Source organism: Choloepus didactylus, chromosome 23 (assembly GCF_015220235.1).
Source record: "Choloepus didactylus isolate mChoDid1 chromosome 23, mChoDid1.pri, whole genome shotgun sequence".
Classification (NCBI taxonomy): Eukaryota; Metazoa; Chordata; class Mammalia; order Pilosa; family Megalonychidae; genus Choloepus; species Choloepus didactylus.
In genome coordinates this window covers 22,772,608-22,794,313 of record NC_051329.1, presented here as the reverse complement: position 1 = coordinate 22,794,313, position 21,706 = coordinate 22,772,608, and the positions used below count along the sequence as shown (strand labels likewise).

Sequence of the window (21,706 nt, the reverse complement as noted above, 5' to 3'; positions counted from 1 at the left end):
CCTTCATCAGAGTTGCCACTTCACTACCTGCCCTACAGAATTTGAACTCGTGCATACTGCCCTATAGAATTTGGACTCGTGTATCCCCACAGTTGCATGAGACGCTTTTATAAAATCTTATATTTACAGGTATCTCTTGTAGGTTCTGTTTCCCTAGAGAACCCTAACTAATACAATATGTTACCACAATAAAAAATAATAATAATAAAGGAAAGAAATTTGCTTGGGGAGGATCTGGAGAGCTAGTGTAGCAGGGATGTTTCTCGAGCGATGCTGGGACGGCTCCAGCAGTAGTTAATTGTCATCATCATCATGAACCTGACATCTGTGTACCCAACATCCATTATTCGCACTCTACTGGGTAACTGCCATTCATTAGCTCATTTCATGTGCAAAAGACTCCTTTCAAGGTAGATACTGGTTTTCCCCATTTTACAGAGGAGTATACTGAGGCTCAGGGGCTGATAAAATAGCCAAAAATCACACAGCTCTCAAGAAGTGGGATTCGTACCAGGCCTGTCGGACTCCAAATCTGGGGCTTTTTCCAGAACCAGCTCTGCAGATCCTTCCATTGTTGACAACTGCCAAGGGCTGGCAGAGGAGAACCTGAGCAGACACGGCTACTACCAGGCCCAAAGAGTGTGAGTCAATACTAACGAATGAATAGCCAAAGCCCCATCTGCATAAAGTGCAGTGGGTTTCCAGCTGTGTTCCAGAGCTACCTTGGGGCATCTAGAAGGGAGCCCCAGGGCCCCTGCCCCCTCTGTAACCAGGGCCTTTTCTCTGCCTTCTAAGCTAGGCTGTCTTGTAAGAGTTCATTCTTATCCTTATAATTAGGTCAGAAAACCTCTGGCCTAGGACAGGGGCTCCAAAATGCTTGGATTTCGAGGGCCTGTAAAACAAATTACAGACATGCACTTTTTATTGGCTTCTTAGTCTTGCAAAAAAGACTTGGAAAAAAACAAAAAACAAAGAACAAAAAACTCCTGTCCACTAAAGGAGCTGCAAACTTGTGGCCCTCCTATCGGTGGTTTACGTGGCCTGCATGGAATTTCAAGAGTCGAAAAAATTCACAAGCAATCCAGGCTTCTTTGCCTTAATTTCTTCTTCAATAATACAGGAGAAAAGAACTCGCTTTTGCAGGGTTGCTGGGGGCATAAAGTGAGTTTGCAAGTGCATAGTACGTGGCACAGAACAGGGTGGCAAAGAGTCCCCTCCCTTGCTGAAACTGAGCGCCACTTCACTTCCAGGTGTGCGGGAGAGGCTTGGCAGAGCTGGAGGTGGGGAGGCGGGAGGCGGCTGAGCCCTTCCCTCACGGCTTCTAGAATCCAGTTGGGATTCTTGAGTACTTCGAGAGAGAGTTGAATCACGAGGCTCCTGTGCTGACTTAACGTCCTTTTTGGTCTTGAAATGACCGTTTTCCGTGCAGCCTCCTCCTTCCCCAGCAGATGGAATTCCTCAAGGGCAAGGACAGGAGGCTGGGCTGGTTTGCTAACTGTTTCCTCATGACATGCAGCACAGGGCCTGCCTAGTGCCTAAGACAGATTATCAGCCCACTTTATGGATGCGCAAAACTGAGGCTTAGCTATGAGACCAAATAAGCAGCAGATCTGGGGGCCGAGGAGAGACAGAAAAGTGGAGATTAGGGAACATGGGGTCATCGGTGAAATCCGAGTAAATAATGTTGTTAATGGTTTTGCACCAGGGCCAGTTTTCTGGCTTTGACCAGGGGACTAGGCTCATGTGAGATATTATCACTGGGGGGAGCAGGGTGCAGGGTACTAAAGAGCTCTCTCTCTGTTTGCAACTTCTTGTGAGTCTTAAACGAGTTCAGAAATAAGAAAGAAAGGGAGAAAGCAATAAGGAAGGGAGGGAGGGAGGGAAAAAGCAAGGAAAGAAGAAAAGCACAGGGCGTGTTCTCCCTGCTGCTGTGGTCAGGGAGCACGACTGCCAGGTAGCTCTGGATAGAAGGTTCTATACCTTCAGCACTGCTGGATCCATGCCCGGAAACACAGGCATCCTCTGCGGATGGCTGACGGGTGTCCTCTCAGCCCGGGATGGTTTCTCCTCTTCGTCTGACTCTTCCCTTCTGGGGGATTTCTCTTCTGTTGCAAGGAAAAGGGCACTGAAGTCATTGAGCGCTTGCTTCTTCTTACTGAGGGCCTACTATGTGCCAGAGACTTGGCACTCAGCCCCTCCTTGCACACAGCCCTGCCTGGAAGCCATCACTGTCCCATCATACAGATGAGGACAAATCTGCCTGTTTTCAGGCTCTCTCCACTTCACAACTCCGCCTCTTGCCAGAGGATATTGGCAATGAGGCAGGACGGGGTTTTCTCCTGGGAGAGGGCACAAACGAGCCCACCTCCTGGGCTTCTGGCTTGAGCCACGTCAGGAAAATGGAAGGAAATCTTTGGCTGAGGCAGGAAAAGAGACAGAGAGGCTTTCAGTTAACAATGTCCTGGGGTCGTGCTCTCAGAAGAGAGTGGAGGGAGCTTTGTCTGTCTTGTAGAAAGGCTGCCCCAAAGCTGGATGGGGAAGCCACTTTCCTTCCCCCTGTGCTCCCCTCTCCAGGACTGAACCCCATCACCACGCCCCAGCTTCATGGATGAGCTGGTTCGTCCCAGCAAGAGACTTTTGGGTGCTGGACTGTCGCCCCCACCCAGTCTTCCAGCAGCTAACGGCAAGGAGTTTCCACCACCCTGAGACCTGGACACCAGGCTGGGGACACCGAGGAGTGGGCCGGGGTGTGTGGGGGACGAACAAGGCAAGGCCTGATCCTCTGGAGCCCCCAAGCTAATCAGGGAGCTGGGGCATGTTGGGAAAGTGATATCTCTGCAAGCTGGGAAAGGACAGTTTCCCACATGATTGCGTTCTAATGTCCGAAAGCCTTCGGAGTCAGGCAGTTCTCCCCAGTACTGAAGCAAAACCCTCCGCTGGTCAACGGTGGCACGAGGGCTGGGCTTACCTGTGGAGTCCTTGAACATCCACCTGCTGTTGGCCTCCTCCTCCCAAGGGGACCTGCTCTCCGACTCGCCGAGCTGGCTGCGCCGGAAGGAGTGGGAGATGGGGGCCCGGCGGCGGCTTCTCTTGCTGAGCTGCACACGGGTCTTGAGGGCACTTGAGTCAAGGACTGAGGTTTGCTTTGGGGGCAGCAGGGAGGAAGAAGGAAAACACAAGGGGACCATCAGTTTGGGGGGGTCTACGAGGCACCATTTAGGAGCTACAGGAGCCAACGTTGCCACGTTTTATTGTTAACCGAAACATCCCAAGCCCAGGTTTCTCCATGAGATGTGCCATGCGGGCTGCGTGCAAGGATTGGATGGGATAATGAGCCCGAGTGTCCTAGCATAGTGTCAGCTGGTGGGAGGCACAGATAAATGGGTCCACAAGCTGAGAGGTTAGCACCCTCCTCAACCCATAACAATCTAGGGTGCACGTGGGAGAGAGTGAGCCAAAGTTCTATTAAGCACCAGGCATTCATTTTCAATCCTTCCAGGTGATGCACACTCTGAGCAGAGGCAGGGGGAGGGGATGTGATGATTCCCCCAGTGAAAGGGCTGGGGTCCCGACCATCTCTGGAGGTGGGCCCAGCAAGGAGTGGGGGCAGTAGTCAGCTCAGAGATCTCCCAGGAGACCGTGGTGAAGAGCTCAGAGTTCTGGATTCAAATCCTGCTCACTTTGCATCCTAGCTGGGAGATCTCAGGCAATGGCAGCCAATGCCCTGAGTGTGGGGGTCCCCATTTGTAAAAAGGGGATAATGAAGGCATCATAGCACTTTCTAAGGTGGATGAGAAAATTCAGTGAGCTCAGGGATGGGAAGTCCTTGTTTCAGACAATCCCTGACTGAGGCTCAAAACCGAGAGCCAAGATTATTCTTCCCAGCAAGCTTCTGTTCTTGTGTGAATGAAAGGTTTGTTGTTTCTTTTCAGGGCCACTTTTGAGAAATTACGTCATCCAAAGCCTTTTAAATTAGCAGTGATGGGCTAATTTCAGTGAGTCATTTCCTAAAGTTGGTAAGTGACAGACAGACAGACCCAGTGGGGGCGGGGAGAGGAAGCTGATATTTGCACAGCTGCTTCCCAAACGCCTGCCCCAGTGGGATCTAGGGTGGGGACCGGAGAAAGTGGGGCAGAGCCATGAATCACAAAGGGTCTGTCACCCCAAAGAGAAGGGCGTACTTCTCCGACCCCTTGATGGAGCCAGTTTCTCAGATTCAGAGCGTGAAGGGGAGCTCCGCCAGCAGAGAGGCGGGCTGGGGTCCTACTCGCCAATATGAGGAAATGGTTTGTTTCCACAAGGCCAGCCCAACAGCCTCAGCCTGGTATGGGGGGTGGATTCCTTAGTGCCCAGCCTTCTCTTTCAAGCCCCAGCTCTCCAAACAGATCTCAAGGAAGACCCAAATTGTGGTCAGCATCACCCAAAAACCTCAGTTATGTTAAATAAGAGGCTAATATGGTGCTTAGGGACTGTGTGAGTTTGATGTATTATGTCCCCCAGAATGCCATGTTCTTTAATGCAATCTTGTAGGGGCAGACGTATTAGTGGTGATTGGGTTGGAATCCTTTGATTGAGAGTTTCCATGGAGATGTGCCTCAACCAACTGTGGGGGGAAAATGTTTGATTAGATTATTTCCATGGAGATATGGGCCCTGCCCATTCAGGGTAGATCTTGATTTAATCACTGGAGTCCTATAAAAGAGCTTACAAACAGAAGGAGCTCAGAGCAGCTGAGAGAGACATTTTGGAGACGGCCGTTGAAAGCAGACTTTTGCTAGCTCAGAGTTTGCCTGGGAGAAACTAAGAGAACACCCCCAGACACCTAGAGAGGAACGTCCTGGGAGAAAGCCATTTTGAAACCAGAACTCTGGAGCAGAAGTCAGCCACGTGCCTTCCCAGATAAAAGAGGTTTTCTGGACACCATCAGCGTTCTGCAGTAAAGGCAGTCTATTGTTTATGCCTTTCTTTGGACACTTTTATGGCCTTAGGACTGTAACTTTGTAACCAGATAAAGCCCCTTTATAAACGCCAATCCATTTCTGGTATTTTGCATAACGGCAGCACTAGCAAACTAGAACAGGGACACTCGCATGTGAAATCACTCAAGGGTCACCTCAATTTCCTAATCTGCACAATGGGGCAGTTAGCTTTGCCTCATGGGGCTGCTAGCATGTACGTGGGCCAGGGGCTGACCCTCGGCGTGTGTGGCTGTTCACGCAGATGCTGTTGGCTCTAATGGCCACTGCTTCATGTTCTACGTCAGGGGGAGCCCAGACACCATGGCACAGTAACATCACATGAGTGTGTAAGCTGGAGCAATGCCCAGCACATACAGGAGCTCCATATATGTTTGTTGAATGAATAATTGAATACATGGTCTCAACTGAATCCTTACAACCCCGAGAGGTGGGCGCAGCTGTATCCATGTTCTAAAGCAGCTGGGCTCTTCATGCTTGACATCATAAAACTGAGCCCAAAACCCCAGGGAGAGGAGGCCAGACTTTCTGCTTGCCTGGTAGGTGTTTTAATTTGAACACTTGACTGTTTTTGAGGCTGGGGAGCCCATCATGCTGGTTCCATGTAGATAAGGGATGCCAGGCTCAGAGAGGGGAAGACATTTTCCCTAAGACACACAGCAGGTCCAAGATACATACACAAGTCAGTCTCAGCTCAAAGATGGTCTGTCCCCTTTTCACCCACGATACGGATCTCTCGTATACACTACCCCCAAAGGGGACATTTCACCAGGAGATGCCAGGGCTTCCCTTGAAGAAGAAATGACTGGGTTTGTTCCCAACCAGCGACTTACATCGATGAAGGAGAAGTCGTCCATGCTCTTTGGAGGGCAGGTGTCCTGTGGGGGCAGCCCCTCCACGCCGTCCACGGACTCCCGGTCGGTGCTGGAGTGACCCACGCTGGCACTCCGCTGCTCCCTGGCACTGTCAAACTGGCCCCCGGCTGAGGTGGGCTCAGTTTGGGAGGACAGGGAGGACAGGCGGCTGTTGGGGTGCTGCCTCCGCGCTGACGCGGCACTGCTCTCTGGAGATGGGGACTCAGGAGCCAAGCTGAGAAAAGGGGAAGGAAGGAAAGACGTGGTCATATTCAGAGAACTGCATTTAGGTGGCAGAAAGTATGGTGGGTGCAGAGTGTGTTTTGTACACCAGGAAACAACAGACAGATTGTCCCGGCTGGAGAACCTCACTGGGGACAGCACAAGCTGGGCCCCGGGCAGGCGCAGCTGGGCCAAACACCAAGTCAGCCTGGCTCGAGAGCCTGGTTCTCTCCATTGTGCCCCACAGAGGGGTGTGGACCCGTGTGGAATCTCCTTGCAGAGCCCCTAACACTGCGCTGTCCAACACGGAGCTGAGCACCACTGGAATCTACCAACTAGCCAAGCTAGTGAGGGGAGCTGCACACACTGGATTTCCAAGACTTTGAATGAAAAGCAGAATGCAAAGTGTCTCACTGATAACTTTTTCTACTGATAACATGTTGAAATGCTATTTCGGATCCAACGGGTTTAGTAAAAATATACTGTGAAAACTAATTTCAGCTGTTTCTACTCCTTTGATGTGGCTGCTAGGACATTTAAAATCAGAGGTGTCTCTGACATTTGCAGCTCGTATGGTATTTCTGTTGCACACGTTGATCATAGAACGGATGATTACCGGGGTGGGAGAATTGTGTGCATTGTCTCATTCATTCACTAATTCCTTTAATAAATATTTATGGAGCATTTACCCTGTTCCAGGCACTGTGCTAAAACCATGTCACATAATCCTCTACACAACCCTATAAGGAGTGTACTATGATCCCTGACATGCTATGAAATAGGATTAATCCTATTAATTTAAATGCTAACATCATTAAAGAGGAGGCAACCGAGGCACAGAGATGTGAAGTGGCTTGCCCAGAGGGGCAGAGCTGGACTCAAATCCATGAAGTCAGGCCCCAGAATGCATGCCGTTGCCCTGCCCTGCCTCTGCAAGCTCTTGCCATCATAGGTGTTCAGGATGATTTTGTTACTTGGAATGTGCAGGATGTTGAGTGGGATTGAGCCAAATCCAGCTGAGGATGCAGGAAATACCGCAAGGAGGCAGCAGATGGCGCCAGCGGCCCGGGACTGGGAGCACAAAGGCTCCTTGCAGGTGAGCGGAGGGGAGGCTGCAGGGCCTCAGGGAGACACAAGGGGGCGCCCACCCACGGGAGGTCCCGGGCCTGAGCAGCCAGGTCCCCGCTGGGGCCCAAAGGGAGCAAAGACCCAGTTTTCAACAAGACCCAGTTCAGTGATCTTGCAGCGGCATTGTCATAAAATTTAAGAAAGCTCATTAACCAAACAGTTAAATTTTCACAGTTAGGGGTGGGGAAAAAGCTTTCCCAGCACTATCAGAAACCTCTTCGTCCCCTTTTCTTTTTCTAACCCACTTTCAATTCTATCAACCTCAACTCAATTTTAATATCAGCGGTTTCTCTGGGATATAATCCAATGGTGGGGTGTGGCCACTCTGGATCAAAGGAAGGCCTCGGGTTCAAGTCCAGCACAGCTGTAGACACATGTGTCTGGGCATCCCTGCCTCTGTCTGAGCCAGATTTTCCTTGACTCACAGATGGGGAAACTGAGTCCCACGCTGACACAGCTGGTAAGTGGCCATGCCGTAAGTCAAGCCCAGCGCTCCCGACTGCAAAGGACCACACACGCTTCACCCTGTGACGTGCAGCCATCAGCTGGGGAGGTGTGTGCCGGAAGCAAAGGCAGCAATCCCCTGTTTACAAGGGAGGGTCCTTCCAGGAGTCTAAACAACAGCAAGCACAGTGTGTAAGGAACTATGTGACTGCCACTCGGTTTATCCTCCCAACAGCTCCATGCGGCGGGGCGCCTCGGTTTTCTCTTCTGCCAAATGGGTTGATAGGATTAAATGAGTTAACACATTCAACAGCTGAGAACAGTGCCTGATACAAACGCTCAATGAGCATTGGCTATTTTTATAAGCATCATTTCCTTTCTAGGGAGGAGGAAAAGAAAACCTGGAAAATGTTAAGTAATTTACCCAAGGTCCCACAGCCAGGGAGGGTGGGGCTGGGATTCGATCACGGTCCTGCCTGTTTCTTGGATCTGGGCTACAATCAATAACCTTCAGGCTTCCGCCATGGCCGTGATATTTCTTCGTCGCCAGGCTGACATTTGAGGGCGCGATAAGCCGCGGACCGTGGTGCTGCTACATGCAGATGTAGCTCATAAAGCAATCTCTATAACCTGTTCCTACCTGTGCGTGTATGTATACATGTCTACTCACTGCACACAGAATCGGACAAGAAGTTTAGAAAGAGCAGAAAAGGTTAACTAACGAAGGTTAGGCCTGCATGTTGGATTCTAAATTCCTTTTTTTACAACAAGAATGATTTATTCTCACAATCACAAACCAAAGAGGTTCTAACGATCTGGAAATCAGGAGGCGGTGGGCCGTTTCCCACAGCCTGGAGCCCCCTGCCCCTACCTCTCGCCACTCTGGCGCTGCTCTGTCCAGGTCCCATACTGGCTGTCGGCTTCCTGCACGAGGGTGTCGGTGTCCCTGGCCTCGGGGGGCCGCCTGGAGAAACACTGCTTCAGCTGGTCCTGCAGGAACAAGCCAGAGGTGAGATTTCTAGGGGGAAGATGCTTGGAACTCCACATCTGGCTCACACAGACCATGTAGCATGACTCCCCACTCAATCTGTCCCAAATCCTACTTATCTGGGGAGGCCACCCCCAGCCTCAACTCGCCCCAGCATCTACAGCCCGCAGAGCAGGGTCTAAACATCTTGGCTGGGCACTTGGGGGACCAACTGTCTGGTTTGCCCAAGACTGAGCAGCTTCATGGGGTACGGGACTTTAAGTGCTAAAGCCAGGCAAACTGGGATGGACTGGCCACCTACCCAGCCCCTGGGGCCTGCTGGGTGCTGCTCACCCCCCTTTCCTAGAGTATTCTCCCCCCACTCCCCACCCCCAATGCTACCAGACCAAACTTCTCTGTCTTCAACCCTGTCCAACAATGCTCCCCGGACTCATCAGTCTGGAGTGGACCCCCTCTGTACCCCCAGATTTCCCACCCCCACCACCTTTCCCCCTCAGCATCCCAAACAACATCCAAGGAGCATTTAACTTGTAACTGGTGCCAGGTGTTGAGATGAGCCATCTACACAAATCCCCTCACCCAACCTCTGTCCCACCATGGCCCCATGAGGTGGATCTCACTAGGATCCCATTTTACAGATGAGAAAATCAAGGCTTAGAGAGGTGACATGACGAGTCCCCAAGCAACAGTGAGTCGATGGTGGGTGGATCCAAACCCAAGCAGGAGGCTTGGACCCCGTGTCCCCACTGGTAATCCCTGCACCCATGTGGCACCGCTCTCAGCACGGCCCCTGCCTGGGAGCACCGAGGGGCGGGCAGCAGAGCAAGAGTCTTGGCTACGATACAGTTGACCACAGGGCTCAGCCCCCAGCCTGGCTCATGGTGGGCAGCCCATAAATCTCCATTAAACGACTGTCCTGCCCGCTTCCCTAACTCATCCGCTCAGCAAATTAAAAGCCCATTCCATGTGACGTAATCATTGGACTGGTTATTTGGGCCTTTATCTTACTGAGTGGGGAGAAGCTGGGGTGCTCGGGGAGCAACTGAAAATCCAATCCTGTGGACGAGCTATTGGTGGGGTAACGATTCAGATGGCCTTGGCTGCCTGGGCTTTGTAGGATGCCCCAGTTGCCGTCCCTTAGAGGGAAACCTTAGTGGGGCCAGTGGAGAGAGATGTGGAAGGGGCTGGAGGACGAGAGGGTGAGCACGACCTTGCCCCCAAATCCAGAAAGGGCAGCAGAGAGCACCTTCACTCCTTGTGCTCCATTCGGTGTCAGGAGGCTTATCCTGCTGGAATGTGCTTTACATCATTCGTATCCTGCTCAAAAACCCTCAATGGCTCCCTGCTTTCCTCCTCCCTCCTGCTCAAGTCAAAAGCCCCCCAAACTTCCTATCTGGTCCCATCTCCCACTTCTGAATAAACTGAATAAACCCTCCAGCCCATCCTCCTTGGCCAACTCATCATCTCCTACCCGAGCCTCATGCATTCTCGGTCTCTGCAGCTTTGCTTCTGCTGTTCCCCCTTCCTATCCACCCTTCCCACCCAAAGCCATCCCAACACCAACTCATCTATCTTTCCCCTGAACTCCTCCTGCCGACCATGGAAAACTCTTCATCTGAACCAGGTAACATTTGACATGTAAGTGATTCATTCAACAGATATTTGCTAAGCACCTACTGTGCGCCAGGCACGAGGGAAGTGGGGCTGGGGGGCATAACAAGGACACAGCCCTAGGGTTTCTCTAACTCATCTGACGGCTCCTTTCAGACCAGGACGTTCTGTCATTTTTGTTCCCCACGGAGAGCCTGCCTGGTATACAGTAGGTGCCTAACGGAGGTGGACTGACTGCTTCTCAGCTTCTAGGGACCATCCTTAGTAGAGTATATTAGTTTCCTGTGGCTACTGTAATGAACTACCACAAATGTGGCCGCTTAAAACCACAGAAGCTTATTCTCTCAGTTCAGAGGCCGGAAGTCTGAAATCAACGGGTTGGGAGGGCTGGGCTCCCTCTGGGATTCCCTTCCTTGTCTCTTCCACCTTCCGAGGGTCCCAGGCATTGCCTCACTCCAATCCCTGCCTGGGTCTCCACGTGACCTTCTCCTCTTCTCTGTGCCAACCCCCCTCTGCCTTTGCCTTTTAAGGACGCTTGTCATCGGATTTAGGATTAAGGACCCAGATATACTAGGATCAACCCATCCTGAGACCTTTTGCTTTGTTACATCTGCAAACACCTTTCTTCCAAATAAGGTCCCTTTCAAAGGCTCTAGGGGGGAGGGGGTGGACATGTATTTTCAGGAGACCACCATTCAACCCTCTATACTGAGCAAGCACATGTGGTCCGGGAGAACGTCAAGCACCTGGGGAAACACCTTGCTGTGTGACTTCGAGGCCATTACCTCCCTCTCTGAGGCACAGAGAAATGTCAGTTACCCCCAGGGCGTGGGTGCCAAATGAGGTAGCCCCCGTGAAAGTTCCTAGTAGAGGAAACACCCAGAAAATGTCACCTCCTTTCCTTCCCATTCTCTTTCTCTCACCCTTTGGGGAACACTCTCATGATGCATGACCTGCAAGGGAGTGCTGCAAATGGGGTCCGCAAGGATGGGAATTCAGAATAAATAAAAAATAAATCCCAAGGTCACCTCTGGTGATGGCCACATTCACAGATCCTAGTATCAGCTGCTGTCCTAACATCCCTAATTCTACTGCCCATCAAATCCTTTTCTTTTTCTAATTACCAAAAACTACCTGTTCCCTGTAAGACATCTAGAAATTGTAGGAAATCACAAAGAATAGTATTTCGAAAAAGCCCATCACCTAACCATGAGATTCTGGTGTCATCGTGTCCAGAACTTTCCTTGGGTCAGTTCTTAGCATCAACATCTTTAACGGCTGACGAGCACGCCACTGTACAGTCACAGCGTCTTCCACTTGACCAATCCCCAGGTGCTGGACATGTAGGTTGCTGAATTTTTTCACTATTATAATCAACAAGATGATGAACATCGTGGCAGCTAAATCGACACACCTCTGCGATTATTCCCATAGGAGGAATTCCTACGAGTCATAGGGACAAAAGGTAGCAGCACATTTTTTAGGCTTTGGATCCTAATGAGCAAGCCAGCTTTGGAACAGTCTGCCCGGTTTCCAAGCCCATGGGGGTGGCTGTTAGCGTGCTTTAGGGATGAAGTCAGTTCCCATTCGGGAAAACTTTTTTTTTTTTTTTTTTTAAATAACCTTGAAAGGTCCCCTGATATGCGAAGGCACCACACCCTGGACAGAATTTCCTGGGACCCAGGATCAGAAGTGGCCATCTGAGCGTGGTCCCAGCTGCTCACTGTTTTCAAAGATGTGACAGGATCCGCTGTTCTCTAACTTACTCCCCTTCAGGAGTCAGAGTTGGAGGCCAGAGCTTGGCGCCCCAGGGGTTGATTCGGGCAGTTGAGGAGGGCTGTGTGGGACGCGGGGCAGCTCCCAGGCTGTGCTAACCCAGCGGGAGACTGAGCAGTGAGGCTCTGGGGCAGGTGCACTCAGGGGCTTGCCACCTGTCACTGCCCCGCCCCAGCTGTGTGGCCTGGGCCAAAGTGACTCTGCCCCTCTGGGCCTCAGTTTCCTCATCGGAAAACTGGGAGTTGCTTTGAGGCTTCAATGGGAAAATCTTTGGAAAGCCTTAAGCTCGGGGCCTGCCACGTCCAGGTGCTGAGGAGACATGAGCTGCCGGGACTGGAGTTATCACCATGGCCCTCACCAGAGGCCAGCAGAGAAATGGGCCCCGGCAAAGCAAAGAGGGATTCCTCCTGGGTCCTCAACACCCTGGAAAGAAAGGGATCCCTCTCGGAACTGAGTGATGGGAAGGCATCTGCAGTGGTGGTCTCTGGAAGTCGGAATGGCAAGTTCTGCAGGATTCTGAGGGTGGAATCAAGACATGAGTTGCTTCCCGAATGCCTTTGGACAGCACCAGGTGCAAATGGTGTCCATAAAGTATGTTGGCTTCAATCCACCGCCTGTGGGTTGGTGGGTCATCCCCAGAGGTTTGTGATTCAAGCTCTGGGATCTGAAATCCCCAAAGGCACGGGTGGGTCTTCTCCCTCCAGGGCCTGACACCAGACTCAAGATTCCCGAGCATGGCCTCCCTGATGCCTCATTCCCTTATCAGATCCCCAAGCGCTCAGAAGATTCCTTCCGGAATATTCCATCCAGCCCCGGCCAGCTCTCTGCCCACTCTCTGTAACAGCTTCTGGGGTCTCTCTGCTTCCCTCACCCTTGGGCTCTCTCCCACATGTTCTCTTCCCATTCCACTTCCCAAAACCCAAATCTAAGCCTGCAAGCTCTCCACTGGCCCTCGAGGTCAAGTCTGAACACCTTCAGGATGGCCAGCGGGGCCTTCATGAGTGGGGGCCCTGCTGGATTCTGCAGCTCCTTCGATAGCACGCCCCTCCTCTGCTGCACCCCTCCACCCCCACGTCCCTCACCGTCCCTCCCACTGGCTGCTCCAGACCCTCTTTCCTCCCCTTTCCTCAGCCCCTGAATCATCTCCAGAACTGCTGGAGTAGCTGACACCTCCCACTTGTGCTTCGGGGTTCAGTTTTGTTGACTCCTCCTCCAGGAAGCCTTCCGTGAACCCCCACCCTCACCACCACCACAGCTCTCTCAGAAGCCCCCAGGCTCCCATGGTCTCCCCAACTTGCATTGTTCAAAAGGTGGCCTCTAGCCACATATGGCTTTTTTAATTTAATTTAAAATAAGGTAATATTAAGAATTCAGTTCCTCACTCACACTAGCCACATTTCAAAGGCTCCGTAGCCACATGTGGCCAGTAGCTACCCCACTGGACAGCGCAGATATGGTACATTTCCATCATCACACAAAGTTCTATGGACAGTCCTGCTCCAGAACGTTCCATAATATAATAATTATAATTGTCCAGTCTTGTCAGTCTCCCCTGGACAAGTACTATTTCTGGAGCCAGAACCCCTGGATTTTAATCCAGGCTCCACTGCCTAGTAGCTGTGTGACCTTGGGTAAGTTGCTTAACCTCTCTGTGCTACAATGTCCTGGCACATAGTAGGTGTTGAGTACCATCAACTCTCCTTATTTGCAGTAGTTTTGTTCCATAAAGTCATCATGAACACTGAATTAGCAAACCCCGAATTACTGGTCCTAAGGGAAATACAGAGTTGGGTTCCTGCAATCAATACATCCCCTTTTTCATGTGTGTTTCTGTTTAAAGATACTTTTATTTAATATATACTATTGACTCATTAACATTGACCTTATGACAAATAGCACTAAAACTCATGCCTGAACAAAGCTTATGTTTGTTGAATACAGTCCACCACACAGTAGCTGTGTGACTTTGGACAAGTTACTTAACCTTTCTGGGCCTTGATGTCTGGCAAAAGGAGAGGTGGAGCCACTGCTCTTTAACACAGGTGCCCTAATTTGGTGGAATTCAGGGATTAGAATTATCTAAGGGAATTCATCTTGTAAATGAGGCTTAACAAAGCAAGCTGTTTATCAGCACGTTCCCGTTAGCATCCTGGTTACCATGTGTGCATTACAAATTATCCAGGTCTCATCACCACAAAAGATCTTGGCAGCCCTTCAACTTGGCAATGCTTTGCCTTAACTCCCAGGGCCATGAGCCCTCAAGATCAAATGTTCTCCTCTCCCCCTAAAAAAAGTCTGAAACTCTTTCTAAAAGTCAGATCTTCTATTAGATTTAAGGAAAGCTGTTCTTCCAATTCAGTATCCTCTCACAGGCTGCTAATAAAATCCTCATTGACTCCAGGCAAGTAGATACCCACCAGGTAGTCTGCAAAGGCACATGATGAACCATGAGGAATGCAGAAGCGCTACCTGAGAAATGCACATGTCTAAATTAGCCCCCCATTTGGGCCACGTGCTGATCGTTTCTGACATGCATCCTTGACCTGTGTAAACTGGCCCCCATCCAGCTTTCGGTTTTTGTCATTTATCCAGTAAGGATAATTGAATCCTATACTATAGAGCTCTTGGACCTTTTGAGTCCATTCCATCAGCCCTTCCTTTTCAGAGGAGGAAACAGACTCAGAGACAGGACTAGCTCCGCGGCACTCAGATTTCACAGCGAATGAAAGGCAGAGCTGGGGGCTGGGACCCTGTGCCCCTTCCAGTCCCCAACATCCCACCTGCCCCCGCCTTTTTCATGATGCTTCAGGAGGCTCTGATGAGGACATGCAGGTAAAAAGCTCTAGAATCCTAAATAATATGGCAGGATTAAAAACCACTTGCTGGGACTAGCTCACCAAGCCCCAAAGCCACTGGTGGGTGAAAACTGACCCCTTGTTTGAGTCTCGCAGGCAAAGACACCTGCCATGGCCCATGGCCAATAATGGAGAGCTTTGTGACACCCGTGCTAGCTGGAGACTTGAAGGGCTGTGTTCAAACAAGTCATAACACGTGTCCTGAAATTTAAAATGTGCATACCCTTTGGCAGCAATTTAGTTCCAGAAATTTATCTCAAAGAAATCATCAGATACACTTGCTAAAACCTAAGAACATGGATGACCCCTGTGGGATTGGTTATCATTGCAAAATATTGGAAACAACCCGAATATCCAATAAGAAGGGATTGGTAAAATTCAACATAGTGTATCCACCCCAAGGAATAAACGTAGCCAATGAAAATGATGCTCGGAAAGATTATTTCCTGTCACAGAAAGATGTCTGCCATATAGCAAATGTAAAAACAAAAGGCAACGAAACAGCATCTCTGGGTTATGATAACAGTTTTGTAAAAACATGAGTATAAGAAAAACTGCTAGAAGATTCCACAGCAAACTGTTAACAGTGGTGCCTTCTGGAGGTGAGGTGGGTTCTCCTTTTGTTATAGATGATGATTTTGTTTAGCATCCACACTTGGACTTTATTTTCCCATATAATCAGATGATAAAATGAAATAGTTCATTAAAATCATACTTCCTAGGACTATCTTACAGTATTCATCATGAATTAAGAACAAACCTTGAGAACCAGACCCCAGAGCCTGGGGGAACACGGCCACACCTCCTCACACCAGTCAAGAATTATAGGCTAACAGGTGTCACCTGCTGGGCAGAAAAGCACAGTGACCTGAGGCATCAAAGGGTGGAGCGATTTTCTAAGACACACCCGCAGGGAAACCAGATACTGAATATTTCTTCCCTCTGGGACCTGAGCCTGTTCTGGTCTGGGAAAACCTGATTTGGATAACCAAGGAAACCATGCCTAGACAACAGAAAATTACAACCTACACTAAGAAAAACAAAGTTATGGCCCAAAGGAACAAACGTACACTTCAACTGAGATACAGGAATTTAAACAACTAATGCTAAATCAATTCAAAAAGTTTAGAGAAGATATTGCAAAAGAGATAGAGGCTGTAAAGGAAGCGCTGGACACGTATACGGCAGAAATCAAAAGTTCAAAAAACCTACTAGTAGAATCTATGGAAATGAAAGGCACAATACAAGAGATGAAAGACACAATGGAAACATACAACAGCAGATCTCAAGAGGCAGAAGAAAACACTCAGGAACTGGAGAACAAAACACCTGAAAGCCTACACACAAAGGAGCAGATGGAGAAAAGAATGAAAAAATATGAGCAACGTCTCCGGGAACTCAAGGATGAAACAAAGTACAATAATGTACGTATCATTGGTGTCCCAGAAGGAGAAGAGAAGGGAAAGGGGGCAGAAGCAATAATAGAGGAAATAATTAATGAAAATTTCCCATCTCTTTTGAAAGACATAAAATTACAGATCCAAGAAGCGCAGCGTACTCCAAACAGAAGAGATATGAATAGGCCTACGCCAAGACACTTAATAATCAGATTATCAAATGTCAAAGACAGAGAGAATCCTGAAAGCAGCAAGAGAAAAGCGATCCATTACATACAAAGGAAGCTTAATAAGACTATGTGCGGATCTCTCAGCAGAAACCATGGAGGCAAGAAGGAAGTGGTGTGATATATTTAAGATACTGAAAGAGAAAAACCGCCAACCAAGAATCCTGTATCCAGCAAAGCTGTCCTTCAAATATGAGGGAGAACTCAAAATATTTTCTCTCAAACAGACAATGAGAGACTTTGTGAACAAGACACCTGCCCTACAGGAAATACTAAAAGGAGCACTACAGGGTGATAGAAGACAGGAGTGTGTGGTTTGGAACACAATTTTGGGAGATGGTAGCACAACAATGTAAGTACACTGAACAAAGGTAACTATGAATACGGTTGAGAGAGGAAGGTGGGGAGCATGTGAGACACCACAAGAAAGGAGGAAAGATAACGACTGGGACTGTGTAACTTGGTGAAATCTAGAGTATTCAACAATTGTGATAAAATGTACAAATATGTTCTTTTACGAGGGAGAACAAGCAAATGTCAACCTTGCAAGGTGTTAAAAATGGGGAGGCATTGGGGGAGGGATGCAATCAGCATAAACTAGAGACTGTAACTAATAGAATCATTGTATTATGCTTCCTTTAATGTAACAAAGGTGATATACCAAGGTGAATGCAGATAAGAGGGGGGGATAGGGGAGGCATGTTAGACACTTGACATTGGTGGTATTGTCTGATTCTTTATTCTACTTTGATTTAAGGTTATTTTTCCTTTTGCTGCTTCCTACCTGTCATTTTTTTGTTTCCTCTTTCTTTTGCCTCTCTACCTTCGTTGACTCTCCCTCCTGCCTTGTGGAAGGAATGTAGATGCTCTTGCTTAGTATGAGCAGAATGTTCAATTAGGATGGACTTAAATGTTTGGAAATGAACAGGGGTGTTGGTAGCAAGATGTGAGAATAACTAACAGTGCCGAATGGCGTGTGAATGAGGTGGAAAGGGGAAGCTCAGAGTCATATATGTCACCAGAAGGAAAGTTGGAGGTCAAAAGATGGGAATGTATAAAACTGAATCCTATGGTGGGCAATGTCCATGATCAACTGTACAAATACTAGAAATCGCTTCCATGAACCAGAACAAATGTATGACAATACAATTAGAAGTTAATAATAGAGGGGCATATAGGGAAGAACTATATACCTATTACAAACTATATACTACAGTTAGTAGTATTTCAACATTTTTTTCATAAACAGTAACAAACGTACTATATCAATACTAGGAGTCAACAACTGAGGGGGGTTGGTTAGGGATAGGGGAGGTTTAGAGTTTCCTTTTCTTTTTTTCTTTTTTCATCTTTCACTTTATTTCTTGTCTGGAGTAATGAAAAGTTTGTAAAAATTGAACAAAAATTAAGTGTGATGGATGCACAGCTGTATGAGGGTACCCAGGGGCAAGTGATTGTACACTTTGGATCTTTGGATAATTGTATGGTATCTGAACAATCTCAATAAAAATGAAAAAAAAAAAAAAAAAAAGAACAAACCTGAGGGGGCTCTTTATTTGTTTATCTGTATCACATCAGCAAACTTCTTCTCTAAAGGGCCTGATAGTATTTTAGGCTTTTCAGGCTATACCATCTCTGTCACGACCTTTCAACTCCGTTTCTGTTGTAACGTGAAAATAACCACAGACCATATGTAAATGAATGTGCCTGGCTGTGTTCCAGTAAAACTTTATTTACAAAATCAGGGGGGTCTAGATTCAATCAGACCCTTGATCTGTACCCATTAGATGGGGAGCTGTTTTGTTCACTGCTGAACCCCAGCACTGAGAACAATGCCTGGTCTGTAGTAGGTGATCCATAAGTATTTCTTGAATATGTTTCTGAAATTTTGTTTTTCTTGCAATGAGTAGGAATTAGCTGTCTGACCAGAAAAGGTAACACGGTCATGGAGGGGGTGGGGGAAAGTGAGAAAGATTACGCCTGCATGTATTTTGGGGTGTTTAGCACACGTCCCTGGGAAAGAACCCTGAGTCAGGGCAGGCTCAGTGGCCCCCTGGTGACAGAGCAATTCCCAGCAGTTCAAGAAGGGCACCCCCCACCCCCACCCCGAAACCCTATCCTCCCAGCTGTGCAGGGAACGCCGGGTCATGGGGCTCCCGGCCGGGCCCAGGCGGCTTGGGAGATACTTGCTCTGTCTCGCGGCTCACGCCATGGGGCGCCTTCCCGTGCTGTGCCCGGGTCAGACCTGTACGATGGCCAAGAAATAATAATAACAGTAATAACGACGGCCAACATTATTAAGGGCTGGCTCTGCCATTTAAGGCTCCCAACAGCCCTGGGGAATTGGTGCCATCGTGGACCCATTTTACAGGGTGGAAAATCAAGACCCAGAGAGGAGACCTGCCATGCACAGGGCCACATAGGAAGGGGAGGAGCTGGGGTTTGAACCCAGGTCTGCCTGATGCCCATGTCCAAGCTCTTGAGCCGCTGCTTTCTCCTGGCTCTGACTTGACAGTGAGAGCTTTATTGGGCCCTCAGGGACCATTTCACAGGTGAGAAAACCGAGGTCCAGGAGGGAAGGGATGCCAGGCCAGACCCAGAATCCAGCTGTCCTGACTCTCTGGTCAGCATCTGGTGTCTGCAGTCCACCCCCAGGGGTGTCCACTATGGAGACTAAGTCGGGGCCAGGGAGGGGAGAGGGGACGGGGGCAGCAGGCAAAGGATCGGCTGCGTCCCCAGGTCTGTCTCACATCCACGCTGCACCCCTGAACCCAGTCTCTCCCAGTTGCCAGGATGGGCTTTTCCAAAGTCCAATATGACCTCATCAGTCATCCTGGAAGGGCTGCCTTCCCAGGGCTCTCAAGATGAAGTTGTCTCCTCGCTGCAGCCTGCAGGGCCCAGGGGTCCAGCGCTTGCTCTCTTCTCCACCTCATCTCCTCCTCGCCTCCCCTCACCCCTTCTGCTCCAGCCACACTCACCTCCAAACAGACAGAGCAGCTCACGCCTCAGGGCCTGCTCCTGAGCCATCCTCTCTGCCTGGCCTGCCCCACTCTCCCCCCAGGTCTCTAAGTGTCACCCACCCTTCAGATCAGATTGAGCATGGCCTCTTCCAGGAAGCCTTCCCTGACCTCCAGTCCAGGACAGAGCCCTGACCCTAGTCTGTGGTTGTAAGATCATCTGCATGATTCACTGAATGCCTATCCCTCCCAGTACGTAAAACTTTCAGTTCGTCACCACTGGATCCTCGGTGCCTAGTTACAGGGCCTGGTGAACAGCTGTGCTCAACAAGGAGGAAGGAAGGAAGGGAGGACGGAGGAAGACAGGCAGGCTGGGAAGAAACAGATGAGGAACAAGGCAGGCAGGGCTGTCTCCCAAATCTGCCAGCAAAGACTCACATGGTAACACCTTCCTGAAGACTTGGGTCCCATCTGGGAGAGAGGTCAGACTTTTCGATGGCGTCTGGACAGCCCAGGATGCCACCTCTGGCTATAGCACAATCCAGGCCTTGCCCCTGCCCTCCCCCATGGGGTGGGGGTGTTTCCCAGGGAAAGTTGGTGGGAACAGCACCCCCTGGGCCCTGTCCCTGGGCTCCGAGAACACAGTGCAGGTGTAGCCGGGTGTGGCCAGGTGTGGCTGGGCCGTGGCAGCTTGGAAAGGGGCACGGCTCTGGCCTGGGCTGGCCGCCTGGCTGGACTCAGCTCAGAACACGCCCTGGGCATTGATCGGGGGGTAGGAAGGGCTTGAGGTCATCTCTGAGGTTGGAGGCAAGCTTGGGGTGCAGGAGGGAGGGTGGAGTGGGAGAAACAGACAGGTGGGCAAACCGAGGCAGAGAAAGGCGAAGGAGGAGGATGACACTCTCAGACTGATGAGGCTGGACGGCCCACCAGGATGGCGGCTCTGTGACTCCACCCACAGGAACACCCCTGGATGCACCTGGGTGCACGTGGCCAGGCTCAATCTCCTTCCCAGCAGTCTTTGTCCGAGCACAGGTACTAGTCCCAGCTCTGCTCCACTCCCTGAGCAGCCTCCGGCAAGGCCCGTCCCCTCTCTTGATAAGTTAGTGGCCCGGGCTCCAAGGCCTCAGTGGCCCTTTGCAGCATGAGGCTAACTTTGGCTTGCTGGCTAACACCCGGTGTGGACAAAGCATGCCCACAGGAACTGTTTCCAGTGGGAAAGGTTTGGTTCAGTCCCCTTTGAACAAGTTCATGTTTGGACCGTTTAACACTGCTTGCCCATCTAACAGATGATAAAATAATAGTGTTTACTCCTTGGGGCTTGAATAAAACCAGTTTTTAAAAAAATACTTTACGGATAAGCTAATAGCTCCTAACAAAGCCAAAAGCCCTTGAAGACGAGCAGCTGAAACCACAAACTTTTGGGATGCAGATGCAAAATTAACCTACCCTGAGTCTTTCTAACACACTGGAGTTCTGAGCAAGGGCTCTACGATCGGGCAGGCCCAGGCCAGTCCAGTTCTGCCATTTGCTAGTTGTTGCTGATCCTCTTTAATCTTCTGATTTTCCCTCTAATACTTAGAGGTGTCAGGAGGATACTATAAAATGCCTGGCAATAGATTACACATGCCTGGCAGGTGGTAAGTGCCAAATAGATGTCTGATGACAATGGTGATGATATGCCCACTGTTTAGTTCTCAAAACACATCATTTTAACAAACACCATACTGAGATGCTGACACACCCTAAGAAGGCGAGCAGCCCCGCCCCTTGGCTGAGAACCCAAAGAGCTGCCTAAGCCAGAGATCCCTGAGTATCTTCTTTGACCTGGACATTAGTCAGCTGCTCCCCCCGAAGTGCACCCAGGGGAAGCCCCCACATCACAAAATGGTCCTGGGCGCCCAGCTCTGCTAAGCAGAGTTGCCTCCTCCAGGCTCCTGGCCCACAGGCTGCCAAAATGATGGCTCTGGCAGACATGCTGTCTCCATGGGGCAACCGTTACCCAAAGTGACGGGAACACAAGTTTGCAGTTGGTTAGCAGAAGGCATGCTTGGCTTCACAATGTTAGATTCCAGCTGGAAGCACCCAACAAGGCTGGGCTGAGGGACAGCTCTGGAGCGGGGCTTGCTCACTCTTCTGACAGCCTCAGAGGCTATAAGTAGAAATGACAGCTGGGCTGGACAGGCCTTGGCTCCCAGCAGCCTCAGGGGCAGGGATCCCCCAGGCCCAAGAAACCTGGTGGGCACCCTGGGGCCTGTATTCTGGGTGTCAGAG

At 49.9% G+C, this 21,706-nt stretch overlaps 1 protein-coding gene across 6 annotated transcripts in view; it reads right to left on the bottom strand.

Moving 5' to 3' along the window:
- The window catches only part of KIAA1671 (KIAA1671 ortholog), a 205,564-nt gene that overhangs the window by 12,304 nt on the left and 171,554 nt on the right, over positions 1-21,706 (bottom strand). For all 6 annotated transcript variants that reach the window (XR_005214060.1, XM_037817432.1, XM_037817434.1 and 3 more), the window contains 4 exons: positions 8,496-8,614; positions 5,810-6,065; positions 2,969-3,143; positions 1,981-2,105 (listed from right to left, as the gene is read on the bottom strand). Coding sequence is in view for 5 of the 6 variants with exons in the window: in XM_037817432.1 (XP_037673360.1) it covers positions 1,981-2,105; positions 2,969-3,143; positions 5,810-6,065; positions 8,496-8,614 (675 nt within the window). In the remaining variant the exon portion in view is untranslated. The remainder of the gene's footprint in view (positions 1-1,980; positions 2,106-2,968; positions 3,144-5,809; positions 6,066-8,495; positions 8,615-21,706) is intronic.